This window comes from Neoarius graeffei, chromosome 9 (genome assembly GCF_027579695.1).
Source record: "Neoarius graeffei isolate fNeoGra1 chromosome 9, fNeoGra1.pri, whole genome shotgun sequence".
NCBI classification, from domain to species: Eukaryota; Metazoa; Chordata; class Actinopteri; order Siluriformes; family Ariidae; genus Neoarius; species Neoarius graeffei.
This window is the reverse complement of record NC_083577.1, coordinates 30,026,744-30,039,947: the sequence shown is the minus strand read 5'-3', so window position 1 is coordinate 30,039,947 and position 13,204 is coordinate 30,026,744. Positions and strand designations below refer to the sequence as shown.

The following is a 13,204-nucleotide window of genomic DNA, read 5'->3' as shown; positions in this document are numbered from 1 at the left end:
CCTCCCACTGTCTTGTTTAGTCCCAGAGAAGCCCAGCTTCCCTGGAAGTGACGATTTTGTTGATTTTAACCAATAACAACTAGCCGAAATTGGCAGTTCAGAGCCGTCTCGTAGACTGCAACGGATACCCGGCTGCCAGTCAGTGTTGCCAGATACTGCTGACGTTTTCCATCCCAAAATATGTTCAAAACCTGCCAAAATGCACTTAAAACCACCCAATCTGGCAACACTGCTGCCAGTCCATAGAGCCCATTGAAATAAGAAAGGTTACAGCCTGGCAGCAAAGGTGATTCTCATAGCGAACTGCAAGTTCGTCAGACATCACTCAAATAAGTTACAGGATAGTTATGAACATAAATACAATCTTGGGCATATATTATGTTATGCAAGTTATTGTTTTAATGAGAATTCAACGTTGTAGACGCCGCAGTTTGGGGAGAGAATTTTAGGGGAAGCTCGGCTTCCCTTGTTGTCTCTGAGAAATCGCCCCTGGTGTCATTATAGCACGTCGGAGCGGTTCATGCCAGGCTCGAGTCCGCTCAATGTCAAAAAATATTGGTTTAGCCTATTTTTTTTTAATAATTTTCAAAAATAATTTTCAAAAAGTTACCCGGGCCATGGCCCCCCTTCAGGAATTCCTGAAGGTGCGGCGGCAAAAATCAAGGTGCGACGGCCCACCACAGCCAATTGTACATAGCGGAAACACTGCCGAGGGCACGAAGGCCAAAAGCCAGGGCACCGAGGCCATAAAAACAAAACAATGATTTTAAGTTCATGTCTATAATGAATTTAACTTAAGGACTAATGACTCTTCTGAGGAAGATTGGAGTCCCGGTCAAAACTATCAAGCAGGTAAAGGAACATCTACAATATTATGTCTGAAGATAAGAAAATATTGAACACATCTAAACTTATCAATCCATCACTCACTTCAAAAATTGTAAAACTTATTAAACCTATATCCTCCCATAATTTTTGTTCAATTGACACCGAATGTGCAAGAGCATCTTCAGACTGTACTACTATGCAGATTTTTGATTAATCAAAATTGAGCCTGGAGTACATCAAAATGTTTGACTGTAAATGGAACATGACTAGCATGCAGGCTACTGATTAACCCATAAGAGCCCAGACCGATTTCTCAATCAAGGAAAATTATTGAGGACATAAAATGAACTAAATGGACGACAAAGAAAACATTTCTGACCTTTTATTTTTTAAAATAGCACTTTCATGTCTCAAGATCTGAAATATTAAATTGCAAATTTGCAGACACTGCAACACTATTACACTCAGTGCGTTTACATGCACATAGAGAAAATCGAATTTCTGCCATTGCTCGACTGAAATCGAAGTTCTAAATGGCATGGAAACACCTTAGCTCGGCTGAAATTGAACCAAACTTGATTTCTCGTAATCGAGCTACGCGACCTAGATTATGCGATTTTTGCCGAGCTACAGATCTGGCTACGTTCACACTGCAGGCTGAAGTAACTCAAATCCGATCTTTTCGCCCATATGTGACCTGTATCCGATCTTTTATTGACAATATGAACGACACAGATCCGATTTTTTCAAATCCGACCCAGGCCGTTTGGATATGTGGTGCTAATTCCGATTCCTATCAGCTCTTTTCATATGCGACTTCAGTCTGAACCGCCAGGTCGCATTCATCCGACTTACACGTCATCAACAAGCCACAAACGTCACTATTCTGCGCTGAAGTAGGCGGCGGGTCTCTCAAAAAAGTTACAACAACATGGCGCATAATCACGGGCGCAGATAGAGGGTGGGACGAGTCATATTTAAATTCACCTCGTTCGGTCCCCCCCCACTTATAGGGAGGAAAAAACGTCTATGCTGTCTTTCTTTGCATAAGGCAAACCTCACGGAAAAATCAAAAGACTAATTACCATTCGGTTTATTGAGGTGCACAGCAGTGTATACATAGTTGCAACAACTCACATAAAACAAAACAAAGACTGATATTCGGTTGATTGATGATTGAGCTGCGCAGACTGCACAGGTTGCGAGCTCGAGCTTGGTTGCTATGGTTACTAACAACAAGTTTGACAGGCATATCGGGGTTGGGGTTGGTTTGCTGGCAGCTTTGTCCCCCCCAGTTTTTTGTCCCCCCCCAGTTCAAAAAACGTATCTGCGCCCCTGCGCATGACATCAGTGCGAGGGACGCTTCGGGCTGTGAAGGTTCTGAATCTTCTCAATGGAAGGACGCAGAGGTTAGGGAGCTGATTTCCATTTGGGGGGATGCAGCTATTCAAGCTAGATTGGATGAGTCATACCGCAACCGGGCGGTTTTACTTCCGTAAACACTGGCCATGCTCACTGCGTGTGACGTCGTCGTATCCTGCAACGCGCATGCGGAACACTTTAGGTCGCTTTTCGTTCATACTGAGGATCACATACAAGTCGCATATATTTGTTAATGTGAACGACCTCACAAAAAAATCGGATTTCACAAAAAAATCGGAATTGAGCATTAAGCCTTGCAGTGTGAACGTAGCGTTAGTGCATGTAAACCCTATCGAGCTACGTAGTTGAGCTACTTACTTCAGCACTGCCCCTTCCGGAAGTGACGAGTCCACAAGCGGGAAACACAACAGCCTCCATCGGCATAACACTTCAGATCAACTTAGTGCCCATTTTATTAGGAACACTTCTGTTCATACATACAAACTACAAACACTTCTTGTGAACACAGAACTGATAACTTTGTTTATACTCTTAAACAATGTTGCCAGATACTCGCCCAAAATATGTTCAAAACCCACCAAAATGCACTTAAAACCGCCCAATTAGGCGGGAAGCCGCCCAATCTGGCAACACTGCTCTTGAATAGCTCTTCTTCATGACGACAACCGGAAGTGTACCAACACGATGGGGCGTGTAGCGCCACCTGTGGCTCGGGTGCACAATGTACCTCACACAATAGCTCGATTTCCTTAGTGCATGTAGGATTGGATTTCTCTGGCTCCCCTGCTGGGACCCTTTGCTCGATTACCGACAGCAGCTCGATTTGGATGTGCATGTAAACGTACTGAGTGTTAACCCCAAAGTTCATTCTATGCAAACAGTTTGAGTGAATACCACTTTTAAAGATTAGTTTTATTGCATTACTTAAACAGTATGAGTATATGAAGAGTATATGAGACAGTCATTGGGTGTACTCATTTTTGTAATTTAAACAAACTAAAACTATCATGTTTTACCTCAGGCCACAGTGCTGCCCTGTTGTGATCGGCTCAAAACTCAAGACAAGTTGAGTTGACGGCTACAGAGGAAGTTGCGCCATTTTCTAATTTACACAGAGCAATTTAAGGTCTTTGCACTTTTGACAGCAAGCTAATTAGCATTTGTTACTGGCTACAGTCGGTACTCGGCACGTTAAAAGTGGGTCAACGTTGTAACGACATAACGCTACTGTACAAGCAATGCTTATTTAACGGTAACAAACTTAAGCCCTATATGTTGAAATCACGGGCGATTGCTCTAAGACAACGAGGGAGGCTCAGCCTCCTCTAAAAATGCCCTTATAATTTTAATGTGTGCATGAGTTTCTCCCCCTCGTGACAGTGTGATGCAGTGCAGCCTCAGTGCACTTCAATGGCATTTGGGAGCTCTGTGCTTTTCAATCTCAAAATGCAAGACGATTATTGGACAAATACTGCGAAAATGCCCGCCTACGGACTCCCAGCCTCAGTGGACTTCAACGGCATTTGGGAGCTATGCGCTTTTCAATCTCAAAATGCAAGACGGTTTTTGGACAAATACTGCAAAAACGCCTGCCCACGGACTCCGAGCCTCACATGGGAGGGACATGGCAGTTTCCGCGAGGAGACTGGTGATTGGTGAAAGCGGCCGGATATTTTCTTTGATTGACAGCTCGTTTCAACTATAGACAGGCAGCGGTGAATTTCAGTTCACTCCCATGCGGATTCGGAAGTGCTGTGGTGTATTGTAAGAGATCAGCTTACATTTCGATTTCATTCATTACATACGGTTTCTACCAGCTTTTTTAGTTTGTATATATTTTCATTGTAAATAAAGTGTAAATATAGTGTTGTCAAGTTTGCTATCTTAGTTCCAGAAATGTCGTTTATTTGAGTGACTGAACTTGAGGGGGCTAGTCAGCTAGCAAGAAAGCTGCGCACGGATGCCAAGCATTGCTGATTTAATTTTGGCGAAGCCATTTGCCAGTCTTCCTTTCGAGGAAAAAATTAAAATTTTTTGACCAACGCCTCAAATTGACTTGGTGAAAAAGGTAGGGAATAATACTCGTTCCTTTCAGCTCTCCTGGTACGAGAAAGTGAATTGGCTAACAGCAAGTGACCCACATCAACAACAGTAAATAGGCTACTTGAGTAATATGTCATGGATGGACCAAAAATATAGACTCTATTTAAAATGTTTATGCTGAGTATATTATATTGGAATATATATTTTTCTGGATATGAATTAAACACAGCTACAATTTGGAAAACATTTTTAAACAAAAACACAGCCGAGAACATTTCACACTACAGACCTGGATTAAAAGTGAAGGGTTATCAAAATTGTCAATAAAACATTTCTCAGTCAAAATAAGTAAAATATAGGGAATGAATGAAATTGAATGAAATGTGTGGCACCCAGCTCTACTGCTGAGGTTCCTGACAAAGAGCTGCTTTCAATAATGATCAATTTTTAAACAACATGCCACAATTTTAAAATGTTAACATATACCCCCCAACACCACCATCATGTATATTGGACAGTAGGCTAATGGGCCAAAAGAACCTGTTATTTCACAGTTTGTGACGCTGCCAACAATCAGCCAGATCAGAGGCAAGAGTATGGGCAAAACTGATGTTTTTTCTTTTAAAATCTGGAAATGTCGTAACCGACCAGCCTCCCCTGTTTGAAAGACTACCAGCCGCCACTGGTTGAAATTCCTCTCTTGTTCATTCCTTAATTTATCACACAGTCTTACCTCAGGCAACTTCTTCCCTTCTGTGAAAATTCAACGTCTCAGACGCGGACACAAGTGGGCGGGGGATGCGTTTGATTAAGTTTTCTGATTGGCTGGTGATAGATTGGTGGGCGGGGGATGCATTTGATTAAGTCTCCTGATTGGCTGGTGATAGATTGGTGGGCGGGGATGCGTTTGATTGTCTCCTGTCCTGATTGGCTGGTGATAGATTGGTGGGCGGGGGATGCGTTTGATTACGTCTCCTGATTGGCTGGTGATAGATTGGTGGGCGGGGGATGCGTTTGATTAAGTCTCCTGATTGGCTGGTGATAGATTGGTGTCATTATAGCGCGTCGGAGCGGTTCATGCCAGGCTCGTATTGGTGGGACATGGCGATTCATTTCCGCCAGTTCGTTCGTGTCGGTCAGTTCGTTCACTCGTTCATTTTGATGACGTCACACCAAAGCGGCACAACAATGGCTTCGTCCGAAGTTTAGTTCATCTTGAGTGAACGAGAGGCGGCAGAGGTGCCATCCACAATAGATTTTCATACATTACAATGTGCTTGAGAAAAAGATGGAAGAAAAACATTATCCTAGCATTATCTGAAAAAGACTACATAAACAAAGCTCTGAAAGTTAATTAAATGTAGATGAGAATAAAGCTGTTTTTATATTTATTATATTTATTTTAGTAGAGCCATGGTCTGCCGGCTATGCAGTTGTTCTCTCAAACCCATTAAGCAAAAAAAAAAAAAAAAGCTTATTTAACAGCAACACTCATTTCAGAGAATAAACAACTTTTACAAGTCATCGTATTCAGCAAACAGTAGCCTGCGATGTGTCTCTGCTGCATTCATGATCATTCATTGTTTGGCCTGGTCATGGACATGGAAACGGTTGTTATGCACGAACATTCGATTGACGTCATGTCTAGCGAGACCTTTTCCAGCTGTTCGAGCAAGAGACCTCCTTTGCAGACTGTTTCATGCAGTTGTTCAAACCCATTAAGTAACACCCATTTTGCTCATATTCAACAGCAACGCTCATTACAAAGAACAAACCACTTTATTACAAATTGCATTAACATTAAAAAAACGAACATAGTATGCCGCGATCTCCAGAGCCACGTTCTTCATTGTTTATCACAGTCATGGAAACCGTTGCTATGCGCCCAGCCCAGTATGGCAGCAGGCAGGCTGGCTGCTCGTTCGTTCGTTCGCGAACTGCTGAGCTCGTTCGCTGTGAACTGAAATGTATTGCTGAGTGAGAGCTCTAAATTGTAAACTAAAGACCTGGCATGTGTCAACGCTCTGATAATAGGGCTCAGATAGCCCTTAAAGAAGTAAAGTGGCGCTGCTCTGCACAGATCAAAATGCAAGTTGGACGCCCTTCTGCTACTGAACAGATCCTGCTGATTCGCCAACGACCGAGATTCAGCGACCGCCCTGCTGCCAGCGAGCAGAGACTGCTGATTCACCAACGACCGAGATTCAGCGACCGCCCTGCTGCCAGCGAGCAGAGACTGCTGATTCGCCAACGACCGAGATTCAGCGACCGCCCTGCTGCCAGCGAGCAGAGACTGCTGATTCACCAACGACGGAGAACGAGAGGCAGCGCGAACTAGTTCTAGTCGTTCACTTCGAAGACCCGTTCAAAAAGAACGGTTCGTTCGTGAACGACACACCACTAGGTTTAGCCTATTTTTTTTAAATAATTTTCAAAAAGTTACCCGGGACACGGCCCCCCTGGCCCGGGCGGTTCCGCGGTCTATGCACACACACACACACACACACACACACACACACACACACACACACACAAAATAACACACATACACACAATGACAGAAATATATAATTTCTTTTCACTCTCACTTTCACACGCACGCACACACACTCTCTCTCTCTTTGCTATGTGGCTGTTTTTTGTCAATGTACATGTGTGTGTGTGTGTGTGTGTGTGTGTGTGTGTGTGTGTGTGTGTGTGTGTGACAGAGAAAAAGTGAGAGTTTGCTATGTGGCTGTTTTTGTGTATGAACTCACTTTTTCTCTGTCACACACCCCCCTCCCTAGATGCATATATGCATCTGTGTCGGTCTCCGTGTCCGTGACTAGTTAATAAAAGGAAGTTCTGCGCGGGGGCGGCACGGTGGTGTAGTGGTTAGCGCTGTCGCCTCACAGCAAGAAGGTCCTGGGTTCGAGCCCCGTGGCCGGCGAGGGCCTTTCTGTGCGGAGTTTGCATGTTCTCCCCGTGTCCACGTGGGTTTCCTCTGGGTGCTCCGGTTTCCCCCACAGTCCAAAGACATGCAGGTTAGGTTAACTGGTGACTCTAAATTGACCGTAGGTGTGAATGTGAGTGTGAATAGTTGTCTGTGTCTATGTGTCAGCCCTGTGATGACCTGGCGACTAGTCCAGGGTGTACCCCGCCTTTCACCTGTAGTCAGCTGGGATAGGCTCCAGCTTGTCTGCGACCCTGTAGAAGGATAAAGCGGCTAGAGATGATGAGATGAGTTCTGCGCGGACTTTTATCAGTAGCTGATCTCGCGGTGATCCGTGAACTTTGTATGAAGAAAACCCACAAAACAATCCAGGTTAAAAATGCATTGTAACGTGCGTTACTGGCACTGTAACGAGTAAATATTACCGGTTTTCTCTCCTGTAATGCCTTACATTACTGCGTTATGCCAAAAAGTATAATGCATTACAGTAATTAATTACTTTTGTAACACGTTACTCCCAACACTGCAGATTACAGATATATTTGTTTGTGCATATTTTAATTGTCCCATTATGCAGATTAACAGTGTTTAATATCAGCATGAACAAAGTGAATTTATTTCACTCAGAATTGATTTGAACTTGTGAATCATCACCTAATGCAGCATTAACATACAAATCCATCTGATCTTTACAAAACCACAAACTGCTGGTGGAGGGAAACTTAGAGCTTGAATTCTCCTCCACTGCACAGTTACACACACACACACACACACACACACACACACACACACACACACACACACAGCTAAACATTTCATCCTAGATTAGTAGCAAACGCTAACAAATGCAAATACAGTAAAGACATGAGCTTTCAAATTATCAATTTATTTAAAACTATTTAAAATGCATCAATAAAATTAAATAATCTTTTCAGCTCTGTCAGTAAACCTGCTGATAATGCTCTGACTACAAATATGGACTCCCAGAACCTATGAAGGTAGGATAGTGCCATATATCCCAAGAAGAGCAGACTATGATTTGCACTTGTAAAACCCGTAATTCGCAACTTGTGAATGCGCATCTCAGAGTTTGTAAGTGTAACTTCAGATCCACACATCTGCAAAAAGCAAACTGCAAGCATATTTCACAACTTGTGAAAGCGCATCTTCGAATTTGCACTTGTAACTTCAGATCTGCAAAGCTGCACAACAGGATTTGCATGTGCAGGTTCCTATTTGCTCGCTCAGTTGCGTCATCCTTCTCACGTGATTTTTGGCACGATTCACTCGGATGGATTTGAAGGAAACGATTTGCGCGCAGAGACCAGGAATGCCTGTTCTACCACTTTTGTCCAGGAGGTGGCAGTGTGGTTATTGGCCCTGCAAAGTCGTATATAGGGATAATATCTCAATAAACGGCTCTGTGGCCATGAATCTTGGTCTGCGACACGGCGCCACGAAAGCATGGAGGGAAGAGGTGTTCAACAACGTGTAAGTAACATTATGGTTTAAATGTCTTATAGTTAACTAACTCTGTAATATACACGGTTAGTGAAATTATCCTATTTGAGGTAATGTGCACGTAAAAGCAGCCTTGAGGAATGAGGTAATTAGGCTATCTTGACAGGCTAAGTTGGCTAACTATATTGTAATACACGTGTAGTAACATTTACAGTTAGCGAAATTATCCTAATAGAGCAAATGTGCGAGCGATACAGCTTGAAGAGTGTAGGTAGTTATCCTGAGAAGCTACGTTAGCTAACTGTATATAATTGTGCTTGTAACATACGTGTAGTAGGCTAACGTTTCACATCAGTGGCGGGCTGACCATCAGGAGCATCGTGACGCCACATATGTCGATGGGCAACATTAGATTGCAAATATCCAAGTTAGCTAATCAGTCCCTCCAGGATTGCGTTGGCCTGTTTGTGATTTTTGCGGCCTAAAATATCTTGTTTCGCGGCACCCTTTAAAAATGCAGTGAATGTTGTAATGTGTATAGGCATACGGGAGCAAGTGAAAGTTTAAGTATGTGGAAACATTTAAATTCTGTCAGTCATTACGTTTTTCACGTTTCTTTTCCAAACAGGTCAGTATACGGGATGCAGCACAGAACCTCCTCTCTGTCTTGCAACCTATTGTCCAGCAATTGCCAGATGAACCTGTGGGAACATCTCAACCGCAAAGTAACCTAACTGCAGGGCAACAGCCTACAGTTCATCAGGAAATGACCAGGTTTGACCTTTGAAAATCATATTAACCAAAATAAACTGTTCAACAAATGAGGAGGAAATAAACACCATCCACTTTGTGCACATGCACCTGTCCCTATCTTGTAATACTCAGTGGTAATATTTGTGGCATTGGTAATTGCTGGTGATTGCTGACCTTGTATTTTTGACTTGTGCTTTTCTGATACTAACTCAGCTGAACTTTGAATACTCAAATTTACACCCTTGATATTTCATCATGTGAAAGTTGTCACAGTCAGTAAAATGGGAGCTGCAGTGCTTCAACACATGAATTGAATAGAAATATCAATGACTATACTACAGCTGCAAAAAATGGTTTCTTAAGTCAACAAAATGACTGAATGTCTTTTTTTTTTCAGGTCATTTCCTGGATTGTTCCAGAGAGGTCAAAGAGGTAGAAAGAGGCCATATGTTGGAGTAAGGCAAAATGTCTCGGTCTCCAAGACATGCTCTTTTATTTTTTACCTGCTTCCAAAGACCATGAGCCGCACACCACAGCCGTCTGATGAAGTATCCTATTTGATGTCAGGGCTTGGCCGGAAGAATGTTTCTATGTCAGAGGACAGTGACCATACCCAGGTACAAACTAATTTACAGCTGATCTTATATTAGCATTTCAGCCTGTATCAGATCTGTCTTGAGCTTAAGTTTTATCTTCTCTTAGATCACATCACTTCTAACCCAAGAGTTTCCCAAAATGGGGAATTTAACTGGGGGATGGCTCCTCTACAAAGCCTCAGGTAGCATTTACTGAACTAGACCTCACGTTATTCAAATAAGATTAAAATTATTATGAAAGAGTAATATAAATCTGTGTGTGTGTGTTCTTTTTGTATAGGAGGCACTGGACAACGCAAGCTAAGCTTGCTTCCACCCGAAGCAGAGGGGTACTCTGCCAGACAGTTAAAAATTGCTTCTAACAATGGCAAAAACACACTATTCATTATGCCTCTGCAAGAAGAACTTGATACAACTCCCCTCCCACAAGATGACAGTTTCTTTTCAAAAATGCCGAAAAGTGACTGTAAAAAATGTGGGTCAAGAATGCCGGTGCATGTTCTGCTAGTCCACCTGGAGAAATGTCAAGGGACACTACAGGTTCACTATTTTACTAACAAACCTATAATGATGATAAATATCTGTACTTTTATGTCCAGCGCATTAATAGGCCTGCTATTTACAACACAGTAGCCTATACAGTTGTTGACAAGGTTCATGATGAGGTGTAAATGACTTCTTGAATTTTCCTGGTGTACTTTTTAACGTTATGAATCTGTTAAATACTAACAAATATATTCATAATATAACTGTACTGCTTAGGTTATCACTACACTTATCAAGTACATGAAGTAATTTTTCCCGTAGAGGTTGTCTTTCAATAATGATGTCCCTTTTAAAGTGAAAATTCTCTCTTTGATTGTATTTCTGGAATGTAGTAACGCACAGTATGTGTTAATAGTTTCAATTTCCTTCAAAATCCAGGACTCTGAAGCATGTGATGAGATCCCAGAGGACAATGCAACATGTCCAGTGTGTTCATGTGTATTCTCCTCTGCCACAATTGAAATGCATGCCAGCATGTGTGGTGAGAGGTAAGTACTTTGATTTATTCAGTCAGTTTAGAAATGACTAAAGTTATGTACAATAGTCCATCCAAAAATAATCGAAAAGAGTTGTGTAACATACATGGTTGTCATTATTGTTACTGTGTATATCACAGAAAAATCTGATCATCAGAAACATGTGTCACACTCATGGACTTCCTTCACCACTCTCTGGACATTTGTGTTTTGGCCACTAGATGTCGCCCTTGTGGGCTAGCCTCATGTGATGTTACCTTTCCTATTGTGTCCTTGGTTGATTACTCTCACCTGCACCCTGTTACTCTGGTCATGTGCCTGCCTTGCCACTCATTAGCCATTTTGTATTTAAGCCATGTGTTTCATTCAGTCGTTGCTGAGTCTTCGAGGAGAACACAGTAAGGAACTCTCTCTTGTTTTCACTGGTTTCCTTGTTCTGAAGTACCTATGTCCTGTTCTGCCTATGTTTTGCCTTATGGATCTTCTGTGCTTTTTGTGGACTGAACTCACCTTTTGGATTACCTGTTAAACTTACCTCGTGGAATATATCTGTTTGGATTTTCTGTGTTTTTTGTGAACTGGATTTGCCTATTCTTTTCCTGTTGACCTGCTGTGCTAACTGGAATTATCTGTTTGAGAAACTGAGCTTTTGCCTTGAGTTACTATTGGAATAAACCCATGCACTAAAGACTTTCCTTAGCCTGCTATTGAGTCGTACCATTCTCAGCTCAGTAGACTGGTGGGTTGTCCACAGATTACCACCTGGGAGACCTGGGTTCTAAGAACCAAGTGTAACAACATGGATATTATCTACATTTATAATCAATCTTTTACCCTACAGAAGTAACATTTTATTTACATGTGCTACCATAAGAGTGACATGAGACTACTTACTGTTTTGGAAAAAGAAACGGGTTTGTGAATGTCAGAATTACATTAATCATTGTGTTGTATTTATACTACTAGGGACATTGATCCATCAGATGGCACAGTTGGAGGCCCTAGAAGGTCCATCCAGAAGTTTCTCAGTAGCAGCACCCACTGATTCTACTACAGATGGTATAACAAGATTTGTTAACAAGTGTAATTGGAAAAAATATTTATGGGATACACACATTCAATCTGACTTATTTTTCCTCACTCTACTATATGAACAGAGTGGCAAGTAGCCTTGGACCCTGCTAAAGCTGCCATACTGTTCAGAGAGGCTCTTCTCAAAACGCATGACTCTGGACCTCCACTGTGTTTAAGGATGGATTTAAGAGAGAGCCCAGAAGACCAGGACAGGACAATTGTTGCATTCTATAAAGCACACCAAAAAAACTGGGCAGGTCCATTGAATTGCAAATTGGAGGGTAAGAATTACACAAACTTAAAAATTATGTGCTCTATTGAATTGAATTGAACACTTCTCATGTCCATCCTAGGGGACACTGCTATTGGAGAGGGGGTGACCCGTTTCTTCTCCATCTGCATGCAAAAGCTGAGATCAGGATTTTCTTTGAACTGTGGTGAATATAATTTTATTCTGTGCATTTTTTTTTTGTTTGTTTGTTTTAAGAATTGTATTCAATGAACAGAATGTTCATCTGTTAAGGTTGGTATATTTGTCATTTTGAATGCAGGAAATGCCAATATCACTCAGCTTTTTGAGGGTGAGCCAGACTACTTGGTTCCTTCGTCATCACTGCTCGTTGACAGCGACCTTTTCCAGATGGCTGGAAGGATGCTGGGACATAGTTTTCTCCATGGTGGCCCAGGTTTTGTGGGAATGAGCCAGGCAATACTACACGTCCTCCTTGGCGGAAGCCCTGACGTGGCAACTGTAATCATAAAGGACTGCCCAGATGTTGACATTCGTGAAACAATCACTTTGGTGTGTTGAGTTGAAATAACTGTTGGCCTTGCATTGTCCAAAACGGTGAACATTTTCCAAATGTCATGCTTGCATTGTTTGTTTTTACAGCTTGATGGAACATCAGAGCTATCAGAACAAGAGAAAGTGCGTGTTCAGAATTTGGCCTTTGCATGGGACCTTCCCAGAGTAACTGAAAATAACCGAAGATGGTTATGTGAAAAAATGCTTCATTCTGTGAGTCCTACTTTGCAGTTACTGTATTACTAGAGAGCAGTACTGTAGATGGAGCAAAAGATTCAATGTGCACTTAGTCTAGGCATTTAACACT

The 13,204-nt window shown here is 42.1% G+C and overlaps 1 protein-coding gene across 4 annotated transcripts; it reads left to right on the top strand.

Moving 5' to 3' along the window:
- The first annotated feature begins 8,620 nt into the window (after positions 1-8,620).
- On the top strand, positions 8,621-12,492 carry LOC132891178 (uncharacterized). Of its 4 annotated transcripts, none has more exons than XR_009655291.1 (9): positions 8,621-8,677; positions 9,276-9,421; positions 9,798-10,017; positions 10,103-10,178; positions 10,277-10,536; positions 10,921-11,030; positions 11,985-12,077; positions 12,176-12,349; positions 12,446-12,492. XR_009655291.1 is itself a non-coding variant. In XM_060928645.1 (8 exons), exons 1-7 carry the CDS (start codon positions 8,651-8,653, stop codon positions 12,061-12,063), a joined length of 918 nt encoding a protein of 305 aa, XP_060784628.1. In that variant the 5' UTR covers positions 8,621-8,650; the 3' UTR covers positions 12,064-12,077; positions 12,176-12,399. The 4 variants fall into 4 exon arrangements, 2 of the variants coding, with proteins under 2 accessions (XP_060784628.1, XP_060784629.1); XR_009655290.1 differs by having other exon boundaries at positions 12,176-12,373; positions 12,446-12,486; XM_060928645.1 differs by lacking the exon at positions 12,446-12,492 and having other exon boundaries at positions 12,176-12,399.
- The last annotated feature ends 712 nt before the right edge of the window (positions 12,493-13,204 follow it).

What these genes read in the sequence shown, in the direction of transcription:
- LOC132891178 (XM_060928645.1), top strand. Translation starts at nt 8,651, where the DNA reads ATGGAGGGAAGAGGTGTTCAACAACGT. An exon ending in GTTCATCAGGAAATGACCAG is followed by an intron (nt 9,422 to 9,797) that starts GTTTGACCTTTG and finishes TTTTTTTTTCAG; the next exon opens with GTCATTTCCTGGATTGTTCC. An exon ending in AGGACAGTGACCATACCCAG is followed by an intron (nt 10,018 to 10,102) that starts GTACAAACTAAT and finishes ATCTTCTCTTAG; the next exon opens with ATCACATCACTTCTAACCCA.